At 43.4% G+C, this 27,612-nt stretch overlaps 1 protein-coding gene across 2 annotated transcripts in view; it reads left to right on the top strand.

Moving 5' to 3' along the window:
- Positions 1–27,612, top strand: part of Tamm41 (TAM41 mitochondrial translocator assembly and maintenance homolog) — a 43,130-nt gene that overhangs the window by 13,175 nt on the left and 2,343 nt on the right. The window contains exons 1-5 of one of the 2 annotated variants that reach the window (XM_017794793.2): positions 419–554; positions 4,242–4,392; positions 18,555–18,700; positions 22,447–22,612; positions 24,202–24,264. In XM_017794793.2, the coding sequence (XP_017650282.1) occupies positions 4,257–4,392; positions 18,555–18,700; positions 22,447–22,612; positions 24,202–24,264 (511 nt within the window). In that variant the 5' untranslated portion in view covers positions 419–554; positions 4,242–4,256. Of the gene's footprint in view, positions 1–418; positions 555–4,241; positions 4,393–18,554; positions 18,701–22,446; positions 22,613–24,201; positions 24,265–27,612 lie in introns of those variants that run through there. The other variant, XM_008854947.3, reaches the window with a different exon arrangement.

Here is a 27,612-nt window from a genome sequence, read left to right as displayed (position 1 = left end):
AGGAGAGGAGAGGAGAGGAGAGGAGAGGAGAGGAGAGGAGAGGAAGGCCTCACAGTCAGTGTGTCCTCTTTCTCTGCAGTCACTATTTAGAGCAGTTGCCTCTCCTGGTCATTTGAAAAGGTTCTGATAAATGCTTAGTATTTCAGCATTATGTAGGTCTGGGTCCTTTGTGACTAAAACTTCACTCTGCAATTCAAGTAGTCTCTGTGTGTCACTGTGTTGGAACTGGAGTCTGTGTGTGACTTTTTTTTTCTGTCTTAAAAGATACAAATCTCCCATTTGAAAGCACTTTAAGTGTTGCCCCTTCCTCCCTGCAGTCAAGATTGTTATTGCAGCCCAGCTCAGGGCATTCCCAATAGGTACAAGCAGCTATTCACAAATCTGAGTACTTTCTTCTTTTCCCAGGCCTCTCTGGCAGTGCCCCAAGTGTTCACTGGCTTTTCACTCAGAACAACAAATAACATTGCTGCTGAGACCAGTTCCTAGTTCACCTTTCGTTGGAGAAGCAGATCCGCACAGCAGCTGAGCCTTCTGAATTGACATTTTCCCTTTGAGTAAGGCCGCATTTATTTTCACTTTCTTAACCTTAAATAGCAAACAGACTGTTTCCTTACAACTTAGAATAGCATTCTTAGAGAATAAGTGGTATTTTGTTAACTAGGATAATACTCCCAAAGTTAGTCTTTTCTTTTAAGAAAAGACTTTTAGTTTTTTAGTTATTCACATCCCAAACTAGCTTCTGATGTACCTAGGTGTCTCTAAAAGCCCCAGAAATACACACAGTAGAGTTTTCAGAGTGATTCAGAAGGATCTGGTAGACGAGGATATGAGTAGAATAGAAATGTGGACATAGGCATCATAGGACAGGGCAGGACCTGACCTGATCTGCTTTGGTGTGCACTGCTTCTCTCAGAGATAGCCACTCCAGCCCTCCATTTCCCCATCAGGGAGATGAGGAGATTGCCCTGGATTCCACATGGACACAAGGTTTAGGAGAGTTAGAGAATAAGGGGCCAATGAGATGGCTCATTGGGTAAAGGCATTTGATGCCAAGTCTGACAACTTGAGTTCAATCACTGGAACCACATGTACATGGTGAAAGGAGAGAGCCAACTCCCTCAAGTTGTCCTCTGAATTCCACACGTACACTGTGGTATGCATGTGCACACATTACCCCCCCCCAACACACGCACACTAGCTTATTTTTAAAAATTTTTTAAAGGTGGGGCTAGAGAGATGGCTCAGCGGTTGGGAGCACTGACTGATCTTCCAGAGGACCTACATTTGGTTCCCAGCACCCACATGGCAGCTACGAATTGTCCTTAACTCCAGTTCCAGGGGAATCCGAGGCCCTCTTCTGACCTCCTTGGCATTGCACGACATGGGTGCACTCATACATGTGGGCAATATACTCATACACATAAAATAAAAATAATAAATGAAATATTAAAAAATTTAAAGAAGTTAGGGAATAAACATGAATTATTTTAGGACCTTAAAATGGAGGTTGGGGTACAGTGTTGGCCTTGCATGTGGAAGGCCCTGGTTGGATCCTCAGCACTGCAAAAAAGAAAAGGGAAAAGATTTTGTTTGAATCTTTGTTGAGTTGAAAAGTTAATTGTCCATCTATAACTGAATCCATGGAACAGTTCAGAATGCGTAGACCTTGGTCTGCATGGTGTAATGGTATAACCCTGGTTTGTGCTGTTGATTTAGCATAGAACCTTAGGCTGATCATGTTCCTGGGCTGTTGCTTAGTTTTACTATCTAAATGAATGCAATAATGCTAAACTTGCCCAAGTGCTGAAAGGCTTAATTAAGGACTATTAAGTTCTCATAATTATGAGGGTGGAGGAGGTGATCTCAAATCAAGTGGCTTCACCTCACCTGCCATATATGAAGCTTGTATGTTATTCTTTAGAGGGCCAGGTGTGGTAACACACAACTTTAATCTTAGCAGTTGAGAGACAGAGGTAGGAAGAGTGCCACAAGTTTGAGGCTAGCCTGAGCTATTTAGCAAGATTATGTCTCCAAAAAGAAAACAAAACAGAACAACATGGCAGCTTGAATGTGACTCAAACATCCAGGTGGTAAAGCTTTCTAGGAATTTTAACTTTAGTTTCAGCAAGATTTGCCTCAAGAGAACGGAAGCATCTTCAGACTAGAAGGCCAGCAATATGGAACAGGCTAGAGAGATGCCTGGCTCAGTGGTTAAGAGCATTCACTGCCCTTCCAGAGGACCCACATTTCTCAGCACTACATCAGGTGGCTAACAAACACCTGCAACAATTTTTTTGTAGTACATAACAGCTTACATACCAAATGTACAACCTTCCCACTGTGGGGAATTAAGAATACTTAGGGGCTGGAGAGATAGCTCAGGGATTAAGAGCACTGACTGCTCTTGCAGAGGACCCAGGTTTGATTCCCAGCACCCACATGGTGGCTATGAACTATCCTTAACTCCAGTTCCAGGGGAATCCAAAGCCGGCTTCTGACCTCCATGGCATTGCACAACATGGGTGCACTCACATGCAGGCAATACCCTCATACACATAAAATAAAAATAATAAAATATTTTTTTTAAAAAAGGCAGATAGGTAAGAACGTTGGAAGGTTGGCTGATGGCTCAGTTTCAGGACTCACCCAGGCCTGCCTAGTCAGAAGCTCAGGATTGGGTCTAATAATATCTAAGTAATTATTGTTAATGCTAGGCCAAGATAAGAACCTGAGAAAATCCCAGAGAAACGTTTTATTATGCACAAAGAAACACAAGGATGTTCAAGTCAGCCTGACTTTTACGTAGTATCTCATTTCATCTTCCCAGAAGATTTCTGAGATTCATTATTAACCCCATTTTATTGATAAAGAATCACGCCCATCACTGTGCTAGGAAGAGACAGTACTGAGACTTGAACACATCCTTTTAACTCTAATGCAATTTTTTTAAAGTTTATTTTGTGTGTATGACTGTTTTGCCTGCTTGTATGTATATACACCACATGTGTGCCTTATGCTCAAGGAAGTAAGAAGAGGGTGTAGGATCCTCTGGAACTGGAGTTAAGGACTGTTGTTAACTGCCATGTAGGTGCTAGGAGCCTAACCTGGGTCCTCTGCAAGAGCAGCCAGTTTCTTAACAGCTGAGCCACCTTTCCAACCCCCCACAGGGCAATCTTCAAACTAGCTGTTGTGTTACAGTACACTTGGGACAAGTCTAAGAGCAGCTCCTGCTGGGATGTAAGAGGAAGGGCCTTTCACTGAGCAAGGTGGTTTGCATGTACTTCATAAACTGTATGTTTGCTATCATAATCAACCTTGGGGACAGTTCTGGACCCAAATCTGTCTATAAGGACTTGAAGTTCTGAGAAGTTAAGTCATTTTCCCCCCAAACACACATAGGTAGTAAATTCCTCAACTTGACTCCAGATATAGTTTCAAAACCCATGTTTTTTCTTCTGTAGCTGATTTCTTTCTTTTTCCTTAAGTATAGAATCTATGTATCTAGAGCAGGCACCATGGCACACCTTTAATCCCAGCACTCAGGAGGCAGAAGATCTCCGAGTTCAAAGCTAGCCTAGTCTATAGTGAGTTTGAGGCCAGCCAGAGCTACGTAGTGAGACCCTGTCTTCTCTGTATCTAACAATCATAAAAGAAAATATAAAATGTCCAGGTTACATATGGGTAAGAAGACAGGCCAATTCTAAATAAAAAGTAAAATGCCATCTTCCTCTAGCAAATTAGGTGAAGAACAGTGGAATTACAAAAGTTAAAATTTGTACAGTTCTCAGAGGGCAGTTACTCTTCTTCAAAGCCTGAGTGAGTTTCTCATTGAAACAGACTTTTTTTTTTTTTTTTTGGTTTTTTTGAGACAGGGTCTCCCTGTAGCCCCAGCTAGCCTGGAACTCATTATGTAGACCAGGCTGGCCTTGAACTCACAGAGATCCACCTGCCTCTGCCTCCCAAGTGGGAGACTACAGATGTGTGCTACCATGCCCGGCTTGAAACAATTTTAATTGTGTTTTCCTTGAAATTATGATCCTTTCCTGTGTCATGATTTCTCTGATTTGGCCTAAAATGGAGGAGAATTTGGGATTGTTCATTAGAGCAATGATTGCTTTGTGTCAGCTATTCCAAGCTCTTCATTGGAGGTGGGGGGGACAGTTGCAGGGTGTGTGTATAAACCCACAGCCTGAGCATTGCCCCACTTCTGGGCTGTTTCCTCTGAATCTTCTCTTTTCCAGGTGAAAATTGTAGCAATGAATGAGAACCCGGCTCTTCGATCTGCCCTGGATAGAAACCTAAAGAGCGCTGTGACTGCCGCCTTCCTCATGCTCCCTGAGAGCCTCTCTGAAGAAGACCTCTTCCTCGAGATTGCAGGGCTCTCCTACTCAGGTTCGTACTGCCACCCAGAGCTTCCCCCAAGGAGACAGGGTACCCTGCTCCGCCTCTGTGCTGGTGTCACCACAGTCTTAGTTCAGGGTACTGTTCCCATCTCCAGACAGCTGATTTAGCAGGTTTGGGGTATGGCCCAAGAATATTTCTTTATATATATATATTTATTTTATGTGTATGTGTATATTGCCTGCATGTAGGTAAGTGCACCCATGTCGTGCAGTGCCCGCGGAGGTCAGAAGAGGCTGTTGGATCCCCTGGAACTGGAGTTACGGACAGTTGTTAGCTGCCATGTGGGTGCTGGGATTTAAACCTGCGTCTTCTGCAAGAACAACCAGTGTTCTTAACTGCTGAGCCATCTCTCCAGCCCCAAGAATGAGTATTTCTAACTAGCTCAGACTGATCCTGATGCCCTTCCAGAGATCCTACTTTGAGAATTCCTGCTCACTCACTCTGTCCAGACCATATCGTTTATTTCCTGAGATATTGGAGAGAAGGCTGCACCACCCTACCCTCCTTAGGCCATGCAACTCCAGTTTGTGTTTCCTAAGAATGAGGATATTCTCCTTCATATAAAGTGTCCTCTGCCTTTTGAGCACCGTTGCTGAGGTCTGTGTACCAGAAGACTGTAGATAGCTTCAGCCTCTCAGACTGCTGAGCAGCATCGATGGCTCTTGTTTGCAGTGCATTTTACTGTAAAATGCTACGACTTTGAGTCCACTTCTTCCTCCACTTTCCTTCCCATTTATTTATTGGTTTGCCTAAATGGTAACCTCCTTTCATTTCAACCAGTTGTGTTCCTCAGTGTTGTCAGAGGCTCCCTTGAAAGGTGAGAGAGTAGATGGGAGGACTGAGCCCTGGTGCCTCACCCTGGCTAAAAGGAGAATACCGCATTTATCTGTAAGGTAGCAAGGTTCCAATGTCAGATTTCTTTTATAGAGCCGGGGATGTAGCTCAACAATAGAGTGCTTACCTAGTGCACATGGGGCACTGGGTTCCATCCCAGTGCCACATATACACACAGAGATTTCATTTACAAAAATTTGCTCTGCTGGGGCTGGAGAGATGGCTCAGCAGTTAAGAACACTGGTTGTTCTTGCACAAGACCCGGGTTCGAATCCCAGTACCCACATGGCAGCTAACAACTGTCCGTAACTCCAGTCCCAGGGGATCCAACAGCCTCTTCTGACCTCCTCTGGCGTTGTGCAGGCAATACATGCATACACATAAAATAAAAATAAATAAAATTTTTTAAAAAATTTGCTCTCCTACTTAAAAAAGAAGGGAGACAAAGAAAGTTGAGGCCAATGAGATGACTCAGTGTGTAAAGGGGCTTGCCACAGAGCCTGATTATCTGAGTTCCCAGGACCGACATGGTGGAGAGAGAGGACCAGTTCCTGCAAGTTATTCTCCAACATCCATACACAGACTGTGGCATGCACACACACAGTAATATAAATAAAAATATAATTTAAAAGTATTTTTTAAAGTTGAGGGCTACAGGTATAGCCAGTGGCAGAGCTCTTGCCTAGCACAAGGTCCTGGATTTTGCAATCCCCAGAATCACAGAAAAAGAAAAAAAGCTTTGAAAACTACTGCCTTAAATAAATAACTCTGTTTCCCAATTTTGAAGTATGAATCAAAGGACCTTCTCCTCAAAACGTTGCGGCAGCAGTTGACCTCTTCCCCGAATCCCAGTGCAGATAAGATTTCATGGAAATGAAATACCTCAGGAGACGTGGAAGGCTTGTTCTACCCTTTTCCCCCTCTACTGCTTCATCATGGCACAGCTGTAATTGCAGCTGGAGAGAGAGGAAGTGCAGTCATCCCGGCCCTGGCTGTCTCTTACTTTACCTGGCAGCATCTGCCCCTCATAAGAAAGTGGAGAGGCAGAGGGGCCTGGCTGCACACCAGGTGAATGGGACTGAGAGCAGTGAGTGGAGAAAGAGAGCCCGTCTGAGGGTGATTCTCCTCCAAACCCTGCGCTAGAAAATAAGGAGGAGACAGAATTCTTTTGGCCCACAGCATTACTGTCAGCATCACTGTGATGCTGGGTAGATTCTGGGAGTTGTAGATAAATTTTGAACATTGACTGAAGTTTGTCAAGTTATATAGTGGTTTTCATCTATTTGTAGACTGTTTCCTTTTTCTTTTTGGTGCTGGGAATGGCCTCATGTTTACCAAACAGGTACTCTGCCACTGAGCTGATCCCAAGTTCCTGACCCTTTTGTTTGTTTGTTTGTTTGTTTGTTATTTAATACTCATTTTGAAAGAAGGTCTGTTGTAGCCCCAGCTGGCCTCGAACTTGCTTTATAGCTAAGAGTAACCTTTAACTCCTGATCTTCTGCCTCTACCTCCCAACTACAGGTATGCATACCAACCCAGGCTCCTAGACGTTAAGTGAATAGTCAAACTACTACAAACCTACAATTTTGGGGAGGGGGCGGGACTAGACTGGTAAGAGGAGAAAGAATCTAGCCCTTAAGGGAGATCTCTGTCATAGGCCTGAGACTTCCAGGCAGTGTGTTGAAAGACAAGTTTTCTTCCTGTGTTTCTAGGCTTCTGAGAACCCAGTGTTCTTGAATTGCTCAAATTCTATCCCTTTGACAAATACTCAAATCTCCCAAGTTCTCAAAATGATCCAAAATTTAAATTGCCCCATTTTACAGTCTTTTCCCAATTGGGAGCTTATACGTGTTTCCTAATCTGTGTAGTTTAATATTTCTCCTGAAAGGGAGACGGGAAGGGGAAGGACAGAGAAAATGGTATCTTTCCTTATTACTGGACAGGTTCCTGCCAGTAGTTACTGGTAAAGGCAAGCTCTGTCAGTATTACTAGTAATAATAATGGCCCTGCACCTTTTATATGGTAAGGACCACTTTGCTCTGGGGCTTGTATTTATGGCAGCATTATTGTAGATGATGGGTGAGAAAGGAGTGGGTGGAGTGTGAGGCTGCAAAACTCGGAGGGGGAAGCTCTGAGTCCTTTAGGTGTTCTTAGAAGTCAGCATTGAAGTAGACAGGAAAGGAATCCCAAATGAGTTATAAAGAGTCACCTTGAACTTTGTTACATAAGCTCACATTATTAACATGACCAGTTTTAGACACAGATTCTGGGTTAACTTATCAAGTAAATCAATATCCCTTACCTTAAAGAGCCAGAGATAGAATTTCTGCTCTAAGGACCTGGAAAATTGGCTTATGGGTTAACAGCCTGAACTGCTCTTGCAGAGGACCCAAGTTTAGTTCCCAGCAACCGTGTCTGGCAGCTTACAACTGCCTATAACTCCACCTCCAAGGAACCTGACCCCCTCTTCTGCCCTCTGAAGGCACTATACATATACACACACAGGCACATATACATAATTAAAAATAAAGCTGGGTGTACACCTTTAATCCCAGCACCTAGGAGACAAAGGCAAGCAGAGCTCTATGAGATCAAGGCCAACCTGGTCTACAGAGCAAGTTCCAGGCCATCTGGGGCTACAGGGAGACCCTGTATCTAAATAAATAAATAAAATAAATCTTTTGAAAATTTATTTTTAAGTGTATAAGTGTTTTGCCTATGTGTGTGTGTGTGTGTGTGTGTGTGTGTGTGTGTGTGTGTGTGTGTACCTGTGCATATAATGCCTACAGAAGCCAGCAGAGGGCATCAGATCCCCTGGAACTGGAGTCACAGATGGTGGTTAGCCACTGTGTGGGTGCTGAAACCAAACCCCAGTCCTGCAAGAATAGCCAGTGCTCTTAACTGCTGAGCCATCTCTCCAAGCACCTAAAATAAATATTTTTAAAAAGATGAACATGTGTGGAAAAGACAAGGGAGTATTTAGGGGGGAAAATCAATAGACTAATGTGACTAAAGTCTGTGGCTTACAGCAAGAAAAAATAGTATTTATTATTGCACACCAGGAACAACTTTAAGTAATTCTAGATGTGATAACTGATTGAGTAACAATCTTTGAATATGAGTATTGTATTATTGCCTCATTTTACAGATGAGACAACTGAGCCCACAGAGGTTACCTGTTTAAAGTTCCCCATTTGGTAGGTGAAAGCTTTCTGTTGCTGCTTAATCCTTTCTAAGCCCCCAGTTTTTGTGCAAGAAAAGTAAGTATCTTGTAAAGACATTTCCAATGAGAGAATATAAAATTACACTAACTCTCATCGATAGCCAATGCTTTGAAAATGATTGCTGTTGTTTCTAGTTATTTTTATGGGTTGTATGGGTTTCCTTGGGCTGAGACACTGATTTGCTCTGTCATTCAGTGACTGATGGACACTTAGGTTAGCTGTTTATCACTTTTATTGTGGTAAAGACCTTTGTATAAGTTACTGAGTAGGAAAGGAAGGCCCTTAGCTACTTTGAGTATGCCCTCCAGAGTAGAATTATGCTGTCAGATATAAAAGTTACTTAAGTTGGTAACACCCATCAAAATTAACAGAGCACTTAGATCAGGAAGATGGATGGGTCCCATTTTCTAGCTCTTTTAAGATTCTTAAGGAATGACAACTCCAAGCACACTTGGGTAAAAGCAAAAGGGCTGCTTGTAGTGCTAGGCTCTGAATACAGGCAGAGCTGTTTCTAGGAATGAAGCAAAGCTGTGAGGAAGTTGCCTGCAGAGTGATTCTTGGGAAAATTAGTAATGGGTGCTGGCGCTCTGAAGTGTGAGTAAGTGCCCCATGCCTGGTTTCTGCTAAAAGCTGGTACAGGAACTTCTCTGACTTCATACCACTGAAGACTTACAGCAGTGTCACCAGCTGTGGGTGGGGGCTGATGTTGCAGGAATCCCAAACCGTCTGTCTCCTGCATGGTATGCTTGACTTTGGCTGAGGCCCTAGCTGAACTCTGCTTACAGCTACTTGCTCTTTCTGGGAAGGCCACACTCCCTAAGAGAGAGTCATTGTGAATCAGTCCAATGATCATGGGTTACCAACTGTGTTTCAGGCATTGTTCTGAATTTTTCACATGAATTAACTCATTCATCCCTGAAGAGTATAAACTAGTTATTATTGTGACTCTGGTTTTGCATCCAAGGGTATCACATAACTTGTTAGTGCCAGGCTGAGGTTTGAACTCACAGGTCTCACCCTGGAATCCATGCTCTTAATCTCCACTGTTGGACTCAGTCTGTGGCAGTGGGTGTCATTCTCAGATCACCCTGAACACTTTCCCCCTTGACTCAGAATGTAAGCCTCAGGCCTGGCTTTTCTTGGAGGCTTCCAGTGGCCCCTGCTGGCACCCCTACTCCTCCCTGTCATCTCTCCTTGTTTGTGTTCTCTCTGTAGTTCTATTATTAAACAGTATATAGTTTAGTGAGGGTTTATTTTATTATTTTTATTTTATGTTTATGAGTGTATTGCCTGCATGTATGTTAGTGCACCTGTGTCATGTAGTACCCATGGTGGTTAGAAGAGAGTGTCAGATTCCCCTGGAACTGGAGTTACAGACAGTTGTTAGCTGCCATGTGGGTGCCAGGAATCAAATCCAGGTCTTCTGCAAGAGCAGCCAGTGCTCTTAACTGCTAAGTCATCTCTTCAGCCCCCTGCCTTAATTACTTTTGTTAATGTAAACATTGTGTCTACTTAGGGAAGAAAGAAATTAGATCCCTAACTCACACCATATACAAAATGAACTCAAAATGGATCACAGACATGAGTTAAATGTAAGAGCAAAATCTATAAAACTCTTAGAAGAGTGATTTTGGGTTAGAGAAATGATTTCTCAGATTTACACCAACAGCACACGCAACAAAGAAAAAAAATAAATGGGACCATATAAAAATTTAGATGTGCTGTGCATTAAATCAAAACGATGAAAAGACTAATGAAATGGGACAAAGTGTTCATAAATTATGTATCTGATAAGAGACTACTATCTAGATATATAAACAGTCTTAGAATTCTAGTGAAAGTAACCCAAGTTAAAGACAGACAAAGTCTCTGCATGGACATTTCCTCTGGGGAGAAGTGCAGACAGGCAGTGGGAGAGATACTCTGCACTATTCTTGGCAGAAATTCCTGCCAAAAGCACAGGGGCCTTCCCACCACCAAGACACTGAAGAAGAAGAGGCAAGCTTGGGCATTAAGGACAGTGTGAGAAGTTGGAACCCTCATAAGTTGCTGGCGTGAATGTAAAATGATATGGAATGATTTGGAAAAAGTTGAGGAATTTCTTAAAAACATTGAATGGTCACCGTATGATCCAGTGATTCTGTTCCTCTGTACATACCCAGAATAAATGGAAACATATCTACATGCTGTACACCAATGTACACAGCAATGTTATTTATAATGAATAGCTTAAAAGTTGGAAGAACAGGGGCTGGAGAGACGGCTCAGGGGTTCAGAGCACTTGTTGCTCTTGCAGAGGACCTGGATTTAGTTTCTAATAACGCATATGAAAGCTCATAACCATCTGTAATTCCAGTTCCAGGAGATTCAGTGCACTCTTCTGGCTTCTTCAGGCACCAGGTATACGTGTAGGCAAACACTAATTTTCTTTAAAATCTTTTTTTTAATTTTATTTATTATTTTTATTTTATGTGTACGCGTGTATTGCCTGCATGTAGGTAAGTGCACCCGTGTCATGCAATGCCCGCAGAGGTCAGAAGAGGCTGTCAAATCCCCTGGAACTGGAGTTATGGACAGTTGTTAACTGCCATGTGGGTACTGGGATTCAAACCCGGGTATTCTGCAAGAACAATCAGTGTTCTCAACTGCTGTGCCATCTCTACAGCCCCTTAAAATCTTTTTTTTTAAAAAAAGAGAAACCTTGAAATAAATCCAGTAGTTCTCATGGAAAAAAAAAAGTTGAAACAACGCAGTGTCCATCAACTGAAATGGGTAACTTCAATTGGCACATCTATATAATGGAATATTTTTTAACCATAAACAAAAGGAACTAATAGAGCAGGGTGTATGGCTCATGACCTTAATACCAGCATTCTGAGTTCAAGGCCAGCCTGGTCTATATCGTAAGTTCCAGGCCAGCCAGAGCTACATAGTGAGACCCTGTCTCAAAAACAAAAAGAAAATTTTTTAAAAAGAACTGATACATGCTACAAACATCATGATGAATAATGAAACATTTTACTAAGATTGTGGAAGACCACAAGTTATATGATTCCACATACACATATAATGCCCTAGGGACTGGGGCTGTAGCTCACCCAGCAGGACAGCACTTCCCTAGCACACACAAGGTCCTGGGTTTGATCATGAAGATAAATGTAGGCAGGCATGATGGTGCACAACTGTAACCCCAGAATTGGACAGGCCAAGGCAGAAGGATCATCAGTTCTAGACCAGCCTGAGCTACATAGAAAGTTCCACTGGGCTTCACAGGGAGACCTTGTCTCAAGAAAAACCAATTGGCTAGATATGGTGGTACAGTCAGATCTCTGTGAGTTCAAGGTCAGCCTGGTTTACATAGCAAGTTCCAGGCCAGCTGCAGCTACAGGGCGACCCTGTTTCAAAAAGACCAAAAAAAGGAAAAAAAAATGAATAAATAAATAAATGATATAATGTTCTGAATAAGGAAATCTGCAGACAGCCTGTTGGCCTCTGCCTAAAGCTGGAGTAGAGGGATGACAGGAGATAGTGAGTGACTCTTAATGACACAGTTTCTTATAAGGCGGTCAAAACGGTCTTAGATTGATGTGATGGTTGCATTGCTTTGTAAATATACCAAAAAGTAGTGAGTTGTGTACTTTAAATGGATGAATTATCTGGTGTGTGAATTAGATTCAGAAACTTACTATAAGAATGAATTTTTAAAACTTTATTTAATTAATTAATTAATTAATTTTTGCTGTATCAGATCTAGTTTGGACTGAGATCCTTAAACAGCCAGATAGGAACCTGCTCTGAAATCCTGTATTGCTTGCTGTTGTTAGGTAGAGCCCATATACTCTCTCCAGGGTCCGGTATAGCATCTGATACTTACCCACTACCCAGGTGTTCCTTGTACTGAAATGGAAATTACTCTGATTCTGTGATTAGTTTTAAAAGGGAACAGTTAACCTGTAATTGTTATCTTAGACTGAGGCTTTCCCTGTCCTCTGTACAAATAATATCAATGGTATCTGCTTTATTACTTAAACTAATCTTTTAAAATTTTTTATTTTATTTACTTAGTTTTAAATATTTTATTATTTGTATTTTATATGTATGAGTGTATTGCCTACATGTATGTAAGTACACCAGTGTTCTGCAATGCCCTTGGAGGCCAAAAAAGGGCATTGGATCCCCTGGAACTGGAGTTAGGATGGTGGTTAGCTGCCATGTGGGTGCTGGGAATCAAATCTGAGTCTTTTGGAAGAGCAGCCAGTGCTTAATCACTGAGCCATCCCTCCAGCCCCCATTCTCTAATCTTTTAACCCACTTACATCCAAAAGGGACTGGGGTTAGTGTGACTGCCATTTTACCAAAAAGAAAACTGACTCATGTGGAGATGTTTGTTTGTTTGTTTGTTTGTTTGTTTGTTTGTTTTGAGGCAGAATCTCATAGTATAGCCCAGGCTAGCCTAGAGCTTGAGATCTTTCTGCCTCAGATTCATTTACTTGACTGGATTCACCCTGGAGCATTGCTGATCTTGAAAGTCAGGGCCTCTCTCCTCTGCTGTGCAATCTGTGCTGTCCCCACATGTGGAACAGGCTTCTTGGCTGTTGAGTGGGTGTCTGAATCACAGAGCAGGCCAGCTGCAGAGGGTTTTGAAACCTCTAAGTTGTCAATGTCAAAGACAAATTAATCTTCTGGTTGTCTCTTATCCTGGCACTTCTCTGGATAGAGCAGCCAAGGGTTAAAATCATCAGTACAGATACAAAATAAAAAGCCACTGTCAAGCTCAGTGCCCTAAGTTTGGTTGCAAACAGATCTCTGAACGTAAGAAAAACTGGTTCTTAGGATCAGATGCCACCTTAAGCTGTGCTTGTGATTTCATTTGTTTTGTTCTGGAGAAACTAGTTATCAGTATTAACCGCCTTCCCATGGTTGAGCTCCTGCTGCTGCTGCACAGCAGCTCAAGAAATGGAATTCCCCAGACAGTTATCCACGTGCCTTCCCTGCCCCAGACTCAGAGTTGATGACATTTCATCCCTCGGTGATTGAGAATTTTTTTTTTTTTTTTTTTTTTGGTCTTTTTGAGACAGAGTCTCCCTATATATAGCCCCAGTAGGCCTGGAAATCACTATGTAGATCAGGCTGGCCTCAAACTCACAGAGATCCACCTGCCTCTGTCTCCCAAGTGCTGGGACCAAAGGTAAGCACCACCACGCCCAGCTTATTTCTGTATTTTATTTCATACCTTTGTCTGGTTTTTGTTGTTGTTGTTTTTTTTTCCATAAATACACAAAGGACTGAGAAGGTGAATCAGTGGGTAAAGTACTTGGATGCAAGTGTGAGAACCAGAGTTCTCATCTCTGGAACCCACATAAAAAGCCAGACAGGCATGTCTGTAATCCCAGAACATGGGGAACAAAGACAAGGGATCCCAGGATGAGCTAGCTGAACTTGCCAGATTCAGCAGGAGACTGCCTCAATGAATAAAGTAGAGAGCAATTGAGGAAGACAGCCGGTGGGCCCCACATGCACATACACAACACATACTCTCACACACATGCCAACACGCATGCATACCACATATACATACCCAGACCAAAAAAGATGCAAGGGTTCTACAGTTGGAAGTTAACCCGACCACTGCTCCATTGACAAATCATCATGGCCGTACATCCCCTGCCTTTTAAAATGCTAGAAGTGATATGGCAGCATTGCAGAAGTACAGAAAATTATGAAGTAGAAGGAAATAGGTACCTCAGCTGTCCCTGCCCCAATCTTGACAGGCAGTTGGACCTTGGGCAGATTGTCTCTGCACCCAGTAAGTATAAAGCTTGGAATAGTAATGTGGCTGCTCCATGGGGCTTTGCCACTGCAAGAGAGAGCACATGAAGACATAGAATGGTAATAGTGCCTGCTTCACAGGGCTTTGCTGGGACTAACAGCACAGAGAGACTGGAGAGATGACTCAGTTGTTTAGAGCACTGGCTGCTCTTGGAGAGGACCCTGGTTTGGTTCCCAGCACTCACATGATAACTAACAGCAGCCTGTAACTCCAGTTCAGGAGATCTAAGGCCCTTCTCTGGCCTCTGCAGGCATTGCATGACATGGGTGCACTTACATACATGCAGATGAAACACTTGAACACATAAAATAAACAACTAATAGATAATAATTAATTAATAAAATAGCACATGGAAAGCATGCACACAAAGCCCATTTTAGGGCCAGTGAGATGGCTCAGAGGGTAAAAGTACTTGCTACATGAGCCTGAAGACCCGAGTTCTGTCCCCAGAAGCCACATAAAAAATCCAGATGCAGTAGCAGACATCTGTAATCCTGGGACTCCTACAAGATGAGAGATAATAGCAAGAGAGACCCTGTCTTAGCATAGTGGAAGGAGAGAACTGACTCCCGAAAGTTGTCCTCTAACACACAAGCATGCCATGGCACGTGTGTGCCCCCCCACACACACAATAAATAAGTAAATGTAATTGGAAAAGTAATCCTATGTGCATCTGTACTACTAAGAATTGAACCCAGGGCTTTGTTCATTGTAGACAAGTACACAACACTACTCCCCCCCCCCGTTTTTATGATATATCTTTTGTGGTTTTTTTACATAAATAATGTATTTTTATGTCTGTGGGTTTGTTTTTGTTTTTGTTTTGAGACAGGGTCTCATTACGTAGCATGGTCTGGCTTGGAACTTGATATGTAGACCAGCCTGGCCTCGAACTCACAAAGATCCACCTGCCCTTGCCTCCTGGGTGCTAGGATTAAAGACATGCGCCACCATGCCTGGCCTCGTTTGGTATATTCTTTGACAGTGTTTTTTGTACTTTTTTAACTGCTCATTGTTGTATGGGTATGATTACTTTTCATCTTACTATCTAAGTATGGTCTTTAGTGATGACATACTGTTCTGTGGTAGGGTATGGATATACCATTGTAGCCTACAGCTTTTCTATACCCCTCTTAGACACAGTATAAATACTGCTTTAATGAACAGTTGGGATTTTTCTTATTTTGGGGTTGCTGAGGATTGAACCCAGTATGGTTCTCACTTTTTGTTGCTGGGACAAAATGTCTGAGCAAATAAAAGAAATAATTTGTCTCATGGCTGCAGAGATTCAGCTTATGCTCAGGTGCCCGCCCCACCTTTAGGCCTGTGATTAGGCAGAAACATGGCGGAATGTCTTGGTGAGGGAAAGCCACTCATCTCATGGAAGCCAGGAAGCAGAGAGAGGAGGGAAGGAAGGGCCTAGAGACAGAGTACACCCTTCAAAAGCATACCTCCCACTAGGCCCCACCTCCTAAGTAGCTCATTCAACACTGGTAGAATAACCCATTGCTGAACTTAGCACCCTATGATCCAGTCACCTTTCAGCACCACCAGCTGAGCACAGACCTTCAACACGTGGGCTTCTTTATTTGAAACTTGATATCTAAACCCCAGTGGTGGGACCTGTGCATGCTCGGCAAGTATTGAACCACTGAGCCTGTTTTATATGTTACATGTTGTATGTCAGCTTGTCCCTGGGAAGTCTTAGATGTGTTACTTAATCTTTGCATCTTTGTTGCTGTGTGTGCTAAATGTGGATGGAATACTCTCTGCCTGAGAGGCTACATTGTAAATCAAATGAGCCAATGCAACTAATCTTGGAACAGTGCCCGGTGCCCAGCAGATGCTCAGTAAACATCACTGTCCTAGTTTGTTTCTTCATTGCTGTGACAAAATACTCTGACCACTACCAACTTGGGGAGGAAAGAGTTTGTCTTACATCTTCAAGGTGGGAACTCAGGGCAGGAACCTGGAGGCAGGAGCTGGAGCACAGGCCATGGAGGAACTCTGTTTACTGGCTTGCTTCCCTGACCCCTGCTCAGCCTACTTTCTTATGCAACACAGGCCCACTTTCCCAGGGGTGGCACCACCCACAGTAGGCTGGGCCCTCCCACCATCACTCATCAAGAAGATGCCCCTCAGACGTGGCCACAGGCCAGTCCAATAGATGTAATTCCCCAACTGAGGCTCTCTCAACCCAGGTGTGTCAAGTTGACACTAAAGCTGTCCAGCACAATCACCTCATCTCTGCTGTTGGTTCACTGAGGCTTGCTCTCTAGAGACAGGGTTTCTTCGTTGACTACTTTCCAAAACAATTTAGCAGATTTTGATGTCAGCAGCAGTATATGAAACGACCAGTTTCTTGATACCCTCATCAGCAGTGTTCCTTGGTTTTAATGGTGTAACTCACTTTTCCTGTAAATAGTAGTGAAAAAACAAATTCATCCAAATGGGGGGCTTGTTAGGACACGGTTTCACTTCTGCTCACTCCTTTGAATGGTCTGACCTCATCTATGCCGAGGTCACATTCCAGAGCCTTTTTAGAAGTCTGTTTTTCTGAGGCTCATTCTCAGCTGCATGTCCATCAAGTTATAGTATAAGTTGGTCCTTTGATGCTTAAAAAGCCAGTATATAGTATTCCTTAGGCATGTACACACTACTGGACATGGTCTTAGTCTGTTATTTGTTACTAATAACATGACATCACAGGCCGGACAGTAAAATGATGTTTGTTTTGGATCACAGTTCTGTTCTGAGGTCATTTGAGGCCACATCTGGTGGCTTTCTTGCTGACCATGTCCCAAGGTGGCACTGGGCATCAGATGGGGCTGACAGGGAGCAGGTATGTGTCTGTCTTCTATACATTCTTGTGAAGCCACCAATGTCCAGTCTTGGGGACTCAAACCCAGTGACCTTGTCAAATCCTAATCACCTCCCAAAGGCCTCATCTCCAAGCACCATGGTCAGATAAGATTTCCTTTTAGTGCCTCATGGTAGATATAGTACCTCAACACAAACTTTGGAGGGGTACACTCATCTGGCTGCAGACAGCTCTGTATTTTTTACTTTTCCCAAAACAAGCTAACAGTTTGCTCTAGGAAAACCCATTGCAGCAGGCAATGACCTCTTTGATTCCCTCACCTCCAGAAAAACGAAATGGGCATAGGAAACCATATGCCCTAGTGTAATTATCCATAGTGTTCTAGTTTGAGTGACAGTTTACATCCCTATCTTAGTCCCTGGGGTTTCCTCAGACACCATGGTGTCTGCCTGTCCTTGCCACCTTTGGACTCCTGGTAACTTTCTGTCTGCCCAACAAAGGCTTTAACCATGTAGCTCTCGCCAGGAATCCTACATGTGTCCTCCTTTCTGTTCTTTCCTTGCAGTACTGGGCTGGAACCAAAGGCCTCATGCCAGCTAGGCAAGTGCCCCACCCCAAGCCAGCCCTCTGCCCCACCCCCACCAGCCTTTTGAATTCATTCAATGGTTCCACGTTAGCACTCTTCTTCTGCCATGACTGCTGGTCATTGTTCATGGCAGGAGCGGGGCACCTCTTCATTTCAGAAGCTCCTCCAGTGAGCATAGTCATGCACACGTGTAACCAGCACTTGGGAGGTGGAGCAGGAGGAGCAAGAGTTCAGGGCCAACCTGGGCTACAAGAAACCCTGTCTCAAAAAAGCCACAACAAAGTGAAAGTTGTTCTTGGTCCTTCAGAATTAATTGTTTTGCCCTCAGTTCATCCTCTGGCAAATGGTACATTCCCTCCTTTCTCACCACGTGTAATTTTTAAAGTTGCATCTGCTTTCAACTTCTTCTTAAATGTAAACTTTCTTACTAGGACTTCTAGCACACTGCTCTTATCAAATGTCATAGGCTACGTTCATGCAGTGCTTTAAAAGTTCTGCTTGTGAGCAGGTTGGTGATGAGTAAGCGGTAGCAAGGACAGATCTAGAGTGACAGTAAATAGTTGGCCATGGGCAGGGTCTTCTGCACTGGAAAAACAGAAACAAATTCTCACAGCTGATTATCCTGTGTGACTAGATAGCTAGCTGTGCCTTAGCACATAGGGCTTCCTGGCTGGAGAGGCTTTTTTTCCACCAAGATAAATGCTTGACCTTGTGTAGATTGCCGTTTTAAAGAGGAAGAGCAGGTGTCACGTGAGGGCCCTGCCACACTGGATCAGTGAGTGGCCCATGTGGGGCTTCATAGATGAGTGTGTGGGTTCTTAATGCAAGACTGACTTTTCTGATTGTTTTCACTAGGTGACTTTCGAATGGTGATTGGAGAGGAAAAGACAAAAGTGTTAAACATCGTGAAGCCCAATGTAGAGCACTTCCGTGAACTCTATGGTACTATACTACAGGAGAACCCCCAAGCATTCTATAAAACCCAGCAAGGCCGACTGGAGGTGAGCTGTCCATGGACAGGAACTCCTGTTTCCCAAAAGCCAGGGCCTCACGCATGCTAGGCATATGCTCTCCCACTGAGCTTCATCTCACACCTTCTTTTTGCCTTTTGCTTTGACACAGAGTCTCTCTAAGTTGTCCAGGACGGTTTTGAACTCTGACACCCACGTAGGCCTTGAATTTGCAATCTTCCTGCCTCAGCCTTCTGAGTAGCAGGAATTACAGGCTTGTGCCACCAGGCCTATTGGCAAGAGATATTATTATTAATTTTTTAAGTTAGCAAAGTAAAATGTTTCATTATGATATTTTCACACATATGTTTGTTTATATTTTTTATTCATATCCCCTCCACCCCATGCAACCCACTGTGGCCAGTTCTGTTTCCTCCCCCAATTAGTCCTCCCTTTTCCTTTCTTGGTACATGGATTCCATTATCTTCTCTCTTTTTCACTTTAAGATTTTTCTCCCCTTTCTAGGTTCATGACCTACACACACACACACACACACACGCACGCACGCACGCACGCACGCACGCACACACACACTTTAAATCTGGGTTCTGCAAATAAGAGAAAATGCTCATCATTTATCTTTCTGAGTCTGGCTTACTTCACTTACTATATTAATTTCCAGTTCCGTCCATTTGTCTGCAATTGTCATGATTTCATTTTTCTTTATGGGTGCATAAAATTCTATTTTGTGTCTGTACCACATTTTCTTTTTCTTTTTTTTTAAGACAATCTCATATAGCCGAGACTGGCCTTGAAGTCCCTATGTAGTCCAGAATGGCCTTGAGCTCATGATTCTCCTGCCTCCACCTTCTGAGTGCCAACATCACAGGCATGCGCCATGCTGCCCAGTGTGTGGAACCCAGTATTTTTGCATGCTAGATGAGTGCTTTACCAATGGAGCTACATCCCCAGCCCTGTACCACGTTTTCTTTATTCATTCATCAATTGTTGGCTATCAAAGCTGGTTCTGTTTCCTGGCAGTTGTGAATGGTACATACAGTAATATACATAGATGTGCCCAGTATTTCTGTGGTATATACCCAAGAATGGTAAGGCTGGGTCTTTTGAGAACTGTCTATTCATTTCGTTAGCCCTTTTGTTGATGTACCTGCCCTATATTGCTCACTAGTGACATTATGTCATTGATTGTCTTCTAACCTCCATATGCACACTGTGGTGGGTATACTCATACCTGTGAATAAATTCATGTTATTTTTTGTTTTTAAAGGAAAGTGTATTATATCACTAATATTATAGACAAATATGAAACACAGAATATCCAAGTAGTCTGGTTTCCTTCAAATACTTTACAACAGAGGATGTAAAAGTAAGCCTATCCCTGAGGCAAATCCCAAGGTGTAACTGTTGTTTCTTCCAAAAAAAAACGTGAGCTGATCTGGTCCTCTTTCCCATAGGAGTGGAAAACAGTCCATTCATTGCCCATATCTGTAGCTTCAGATACACAGCTGTAGCTCTATTGATCTGTCTTAGAAAATTTACCGTGTTTAACACTGCACATACAGTTGGGGTTTCTACTTGTTTGAGTTTTCAGCAGTCTGCTATAACCCACTGGGATCCACTTAGTTTTTGTAAAGGGCAGACTTCATAAGGATGTGATAGGAACCATCAGCCCTTATTTATGAGGATTCTCCAGAGAGACAGAACTATTAGGGTGATAGAAGGTGGGTTAGAGAGTGAGAGAGAGAGAGAGAGAGAGAGAGAGAGAGAGAGAGAGAGAGAGAGATTGACTATAAGGAATTGGTTCATATATTTATGGGGTTGGCAGGTTTTAAGTCTGTAGGGCAGGCCAACAGGCTGGAGACCCAGGGAAGAGTTGATGCTGTAGCCCAAATCTAGAGGCAAACTGCCTCCTTCAAAGGACCTTGGGCTTTTCTCTTACATCCTTTAGCTGATAGTTGAGCCTACCTCTATGCTGGAGAGTTATCAAACTGTATTTAGTCATCTGATCTAAATGCTAATTGCATCTTATATATAACTTCCCCATCAGCATCTGGTTGGTGTCTGACCAGTGGCTGAGCACTGCAGACTAACCAAGGTGGTACTCATCTCTGCCATCCCTCCCAGGATGTGGTTTTACTTTTTCTTTTTGCTTCAGTCAAGAGAGACTGATGGCGTTGGAGGCTTCTATATGATGCAGCCCCAACATGTCTCCTTGGAGTCTCCTTACAGGGCCACTCTTACTGCCAATCTTAGAAATCAGGTCAAGCAGATTTATACCCAAGGGCCTCCTCTGATCCTGTTGAGGGTGCTGTGGAGCTACAGGGCCTCCAGAGTTCTCCCAGCTCTGGGCAGGAGGCCAGGCCAGGCCTTTGTACTTCTTGCATTTCCTGGTTAGTAGATGCTGGCAGCTCCTGCCTGAAGTCAGGAAGGGATTCTGGGAGGAGACTGAGCCTGTCTTCGCAGGTAGTTAGTAGGATGCCTGCCTGGACTGTTTTATTTGTTTTGTTTTTGTGGGCTTTTTTGAGACAGGGTCTCCCTATAGCCCCAGCTGACTTGGAACTCACTGTGTAGACCAGGCTGGCTTTAGTCTCAGCCTTTGCCTCGAGTGCTGGGATTAAAGGCGAATGCCACCACACCCAGCTGGTTTTGTTTTGTTTAATTATTAGTGTGTGTATGTATGTGCATGGTGCGTGGGGGGCATACTTAGGACTTTATGGAGTTGTTTCTCTCCTTCTACCTTTATCTGGGTTCCAGGGTCAAACTCAGGTTACCAGGCACAAGGCTGAGCCATCTCACCAGCCTCTGAAGCTGTTTTTTTTCTTTGAAGTTAAAACCTAAACATTTGTTAAAAGAACAGAAGAGTGATCCTTCCTTGGACAGTATTGTGAACAAGCTGCTGTGGGCAGAACTGTTGGTTATGCATGAGGTAGACAGGCAGAACAGAACTGGTGTGTTGCTTTTTTGTTGTTGTTGTTGTTGTTGTTGTTTTTGTCTTTTTGAAGCAGGGTCTCCCTGTAGCCCCAGCTGTCCTGGAACTATGTAGACCAGGCTGGCCTTGAACTCACAGAGATCAGCCTGCCTCTGCCTCCCAAGTGTTGGGACTACAGGCATGCACTGCCATGCCCGGCTCGCTTTTGTATTTTTAAAAATTTTATTCCACAAAGCAAAATATACTACATTTGAGTGAGATTAGTCTCTGTCATCAGTGTGTTTGTACTATTGTTTATGAACTGCAGCATGGTATAGAAGAGGCCCCAAGGGCAAGGAACACAAATTCAGATCCCATCGTCTCTTACTCAGTCTTCCTGCTTTTAGTGAGAAGATCCAGAGTCTCTGGATTTGACCTGCTTGTTAGCTGCACAGCCCCACCTCATTTAACTACTGGACTTAACCCAAGTAGAACATTTTAAACTACAGGTTAGAAATTTATTCCTAAAAGAAAGTTCTCTTATTTTCTTACTAGAAGTGGAATATTCTAGGAACAGATTTGTCCTTTTTGAAGAGACTTATAGTCTCAACCATGTAAACATTCAGATTCAGAAAGGGGGAAATGACCTTCAGATCCCAGCTGGTATAGGTGTGGTGCTATGTTTGTGTGATTTGATTTGATTAGAAGGAAGAAATTGTATTTAATTACATAGGTACGTATGTGTGCATGGGAGTCCCAAATGAGATTGCTGTTTATATGATTTTAAATCAAGCAACATGTCTGATTATATACTATTCATAACACTTCTGTGGACATCATATCTCTCTTTTTCTCTCTCTTTTCTTAGATAGATAAAAGCCCAGAAGGACAATTCACTCAGCTAATGACATTGCCCAAAACCTTACAGCAACAAATAAACCACATCATGGACCCTCCTGGGAAAAACAGAGACGTGGAAGAAACTCTGCTACAAGTTGCTCATGATCCTGACTGTGGGGATGTGGTGCGGCTAGGTATGTTCTGAGTTTAGTATTGAACAAGTGTTGGCTGTGGGCAAAAGCAGCCTCTGTTTGTCATTGAGACGTATTGTTTCTTCTGTCTTGCCTAACGAGATCAAGAGAGAGATTTTGTTTGGGGAGAAGAAAAGCATGAACAATTTGGGGTTTTTCAAATCTCAGTGTTTACTTGCTTGAAGCAAAGTAGTGGAGAAGCTCCTTTTTCAGATTCCTGGGTCCTAAATCACTATTGGAGGGATAAAGAATGCATATCAAGCCTGGCGTGGTGGCGCACACTTTTAGTCCCAGCACTTGGGAGGCAGAGGCAGGTAGATCTCTGTGAGATTGAGGCCAGCCTGGTCTATATAGCAACTTCTGGGCCAGCTGTGCCTACTGGGAGACCCTGTCTCAAAAAAAACAAAAACAAACAAAAAGAATGCATATCTTCTAGATGTTATTTGAAAGATGTGTCTGTCCCTCATGGTGATCTGAGAAGGAAGGAGATCAGCAGTTTTAAACTTGCATTAATATCGGCCAGCTTTTGTTTGACAGGTCTCAGGCTGTGTCCAGCAGATCCCTTCTGATGCAGCCATGTTTCTCAACATTCACCCCAGGTGTTTATCAAAACCTGTTTATTAAAAGATCCAGACCTTTGTGGTGCTGGAGACCTGTAATCCCCGGCTGAAGCTGGAATTTTGCCACTAGTTCAAGGCTTACCTGGGCTACATAGTGAATTCATGGCCAGCCTACACTAAGTAGCAAGGCAAGGCTCTGTCTTGAAAAACAAACAACAGAAAAATCCCAACCTTATCGTCAGTGACCTACCTCTTTCTGAAATGGCAAAGATCAGTTGGGAAAGAAAGAATTATGAAGTTGAGAACAATCCCATCTATTAACTTCATGCATTTTCATGCATTCACTCAGTAAATATTTACTGAGCCCCTCCAGGTGTGAGCCTCTGTGCAAGATACAACTTGGAGTAAGGATTTTGAAGGGTAGCTCATAGCTGAACATCAGCCAATGGGCCAGCTGTACTCTCTCTCTCTCTCTCCCAGGAACCTGCACCAGGTTTCCAGAGCACACACTGATACACCCTACTCTCGGGCTAGGAGACACATTGTTGGTTTCATTGTGATGGTCCTGTAGCAGTGGGTTTGCTGGTACTGTGGCTCTTTGCTTAAATATTCTGTTCTATTCATGTGTTTTTACAATAGAAGGTTTTTCTACAAAATAAACATTTTGTTTATTTTTTTTTCACATCTTAGAACTGAGAACCAGGAGCTTTAAGGAGATTTAAATTCCTAAGATGACTTTTGAGGGTCACCTACCACCCCTCTTGTTTTAAGGTGAGGTGGCCCAATTCCTGAGCAGTTCAGCCATTTGCCAATGGTCACACAGCTGGGCCAGACCGCAGCTGGCCACCACAGTGTCCTAGTGCTCTGTTCTAACACCCTTTTCACCATTGCTCACCAACACCAAGACAGAGCTCCATTTTCTGGTTCTAGCCAATGGCTGGAAAGAATACTGCATTTCAGATTTTAAGACCATTCAGTTGACTACCATCTGTTTGGGGTTTTCTTGATATTCTTTTGGGTTTTTTCTCCCAGGGCTCTCAGCAATCGTCAGGCTTTCTAGCATCCGACAGAGCACCAAAGGCATTTTTACTGCTGGTAAGTAAAAAATCCATCCATGATGTAGCTGCCGGCTGAGTATAAAGTTTCATGTACATCTTCCCTGTACTATACAGTGCTCAGTTTTTATGGCTGCACTGCAGGACTTTACCTTATTGTAGACTCCATCGTACCCATAGTGTGATCTGGCCATAAAACAAGCCAGACCATTTGAGGTGCTATCCAAAGGCTTTGCTGTTCCTCTCAATTCTTCACATAACTCTTAAGTGGTTTCTTTTTTCTTGCATTTTTATATTTATTGAAGTCACACCTGCAAAACATTGCAAAAACAGCAGTGTTGAATCCTCCCTCTTCACAGCTACTTCCAATCAGAGCGAGCTATTTTTGTTTTTTCTGCCATTCCTGTACTGAATTTATGTTGCTCCTTCTCTGCTTTCATCAAATCTATTGAAGTAAAGATCTTCCCACCACTTGGGAAGGCACACAGTTTTGTATCTCTAACTAAGATAATGACGAAGTCCATGTTCTCTCTGGTCTGTCCTGACAAGACTGGTGTGAAGCGCCTCTGTTTGCCGGCGTGGTCAGGCTGTTGATATGGGTTTTGCCTGATGTCTGCTCCTTTGCCATGATCCTCCTTGGGTGAAGCTTAAAGATTGGTTTTATTGAGTTGAGGCTTCATGTGCTATAAATAATTTTTCTTATGCTTTTAGTTGTGACAGTGGTGTTATTGGGGTTTTTTAAATCCTATTCCTTCAAGACACATGCTCAAATACTTAGGGATAAAATGATATGGTACCTGGGATTTGCTTTATAATAAAATGGTGGTGGGTAGGGGACACAGGATTGCTTCTGATCTGGTGTATTGTTGAAGGCAAATAAAGATATGTCAGGATGTGTCTTTATTCTGCTACTCTGTAAGGGTCTTTTCCTGTCTAGCCTTGAACTTGCTATGTAACCAAATTTGAACTTTTTAAAAAAAAATTATTTTATATGTATGGGTGTTTTGCCTGCATATATGTAAGTGCACCTATGTTGTGAAATACCCACTGAGGCCAGAAGAAGGGATCAGATACCCTGGAACTAGAGTTATAGATGATTGTTAGTTGCCATATGAGTGTTGGAAACCAAACCCCAGTCCTCTGGAAAAGCAACCAGTGCTCTTAACCGCTGAGCCATCTCTCCAGCCCCGACTTTGAACTTTTGATCCTCCTGCTGCCACCTCTGGTGTGCTGGGATTACAAGTACGTACACCTGGCTTTATGTGGCGCTAAAGATCAAACCCAGGGCCTTGTTCATGCTAGGCAAGCAGTCTACCAAATAAGCTACATTCCCAGCTCTTATTTTTGTTTTATGAGACAAGGTCTTGCTGTGTAGTCCAGCTGGTGATCTTCCTACTTTGGCATCCTGAATGCTAGAATTTCTCGTCCGTGTGTGTGTGTGTGTGTGTGTGTGTGTGTGTGTGTGTGATTAAAGATTTTTAAAGATCCATCATCGTCTTCTCTTGATAACCTCTAACCTGAAATGAGCCATAGGTTCTCTTTTCACTAATTCTCCCCCTTTGCCAGCAGAGGGCAGTGGACTGCAGAACCTGCCACCCAGGTGCCCTCCTGGCCCTTAAGCGTTCCCTTGAGCGCTTACTTTCACTTCTGAAGGGACCACATTGCACTGTGGAAGTCCAGAGCGATAAGCTTTGTGTAACCTGGCACTGAGGATACAGAAACCCTAGAAAGTGATGAGCACCTCTCCAGTTCTGTGGGTCCCTTAGCCTTGCTTCTGGCCTCTCTGTGTATGGAGGTCATGGGCTTGTGCAGTGTGACCCTTGGACTTTATTAGTTCCCTTTGGTTCCCGCAGTCAGGTTTGCCCCTGTTCTGTGTGAGAACAGATATGCTTCTAAAGCCAAGTGCTTTTATTCTTTTCCTTTTCCCTGAAGTTTCTTCTTTAGGAACTGATCTCAGCTTCTCCAGGGCTGTGCTGTTAACCAGCAACAGTTCTCATCAAGTTTCATAGATTAGCAGGAGCTGAAGCCAGCCAGGAGCCACCGAAGAAAATAGCCTCCTAAGAATTGTCCAGGGCAGCAGCCAAGAGTGTCACATCTCCAGCTGGTAACAAAAGTCAGCCAAGCGAGCTGTCATCTTCTGAGCTGCAGCCTTTTACAAAGTTCTAGCCTGATTGGAGAAAAGTTCAGAGGTTTGAGTAAGCTGGTGTGGGGGCAGGTAGGTGGGAAATGGGGGAGTCAGTGACCAGAGTGAGAGATAGACAGGAGCCATACAAAGAAAGTCCCCAAACCCTTATTCAGGAATGCAGAATTTCTTTGAGGGCAGAGGGAAGCCACTGAAGGATCCACCAGGATAGCAATGGATGGAAGAGAGTGAGATAGTTGTTGGTAGGGAGACAGGTAGGGTGGTGACAGCCAGCCACCCAAGGGACCTTTGCAGCCTGAACCAGGCTAGTACAGAGAAGAGGGCCCAAGCAGGACACAGAAGGGAGTGTCTAGGACACAGGAGTGGAGGAAAGCAGCAGTCAGCCCAGCCCCCAGGTTTCTGCCTTGGGAGGCGGTGGTGCTGTCCCCTGAGGTCAAGGAGGCTGGGGGAATGTCATGAGTCTCACTTATTTCCCCCCACCTGACTTTCTGGTCAACTGGAGGGGCAGATCCTTCTCCCAACTTCAAAAGATTCAACTGAATTAACAAGACAGGTTTAGTCTTGTTTCTAAAAAAAGATTCTGGCCTGCCTCAGTCACTCCTTTTCAGCCCTTTCCTGGAACACAGTGGAATGGACTGAGTTGCCTTTCCTCTTAGAAGTGTTCTTATTTCCCTCCCCCGCCTTCTTCCTTCTTTTTGCTATCTTTGTATTTAAGTAAAACCTAGTATTAAAGACGTTTGTAATGATGTGTTTACCAGTTAAGCCTAAAAAATCCCCCCCCCGCAACCCCCACCAGTCTCCCTTTCTCCATCCTTTCTTCCCTCTATCACATTAACTGGCCGTGGACTCCTGGTCCTCAGGCCCCAGGCTCCTAAGTTCTAGGTTTACAGATGTGCATGACCACCCCAGCCAAGCTTAAAACTTGTTAAAATAAGTTGTACTTCTGCCTCGAAAGAGCTTTTCTTCATAGATATATAGTCTTTCATTGGAAACTGACTGCAAGAGTGTTTGGAAGCTTAACTGATTTTCTCCTCAAAGATGTGAAATACAGGATTATGGAAGGTTAGAGTCTTTACACAACCTAGTCACACATCTCTGAGTGTTTTCTGGAGAATTCTGTCCACTAATGGAACCATCTTGCTGACACTTTTTCCTACTAAATTGTCTATGTAATCTGGATGGAAGTCTTTTTTTTGGTCTGAGCCCAGGGCATCTTGCATGCTAAGCACACACTGTACTACAGAG

Source organism: Nannospalax galili, unplaced genomic scaffold (assembly GCF_000622305.1).
Source record: "Nannospalax galili isolate Female #2095 unplaced genomic scaffold, S.galili_v1.0 scaffold406, whole genome shotgun sequence".
Classification (NCBI taxonomy): Eukaryota; Metazoa; Chordata; class Mammalia; order Rodentia; family Spalacidae; genus Nannospalax; species Nannospalax galili.
Note: the sequence above shows the minus strand (reverse complement) of the source record. Positions and strands in the feature narration are given on the sequence as shown.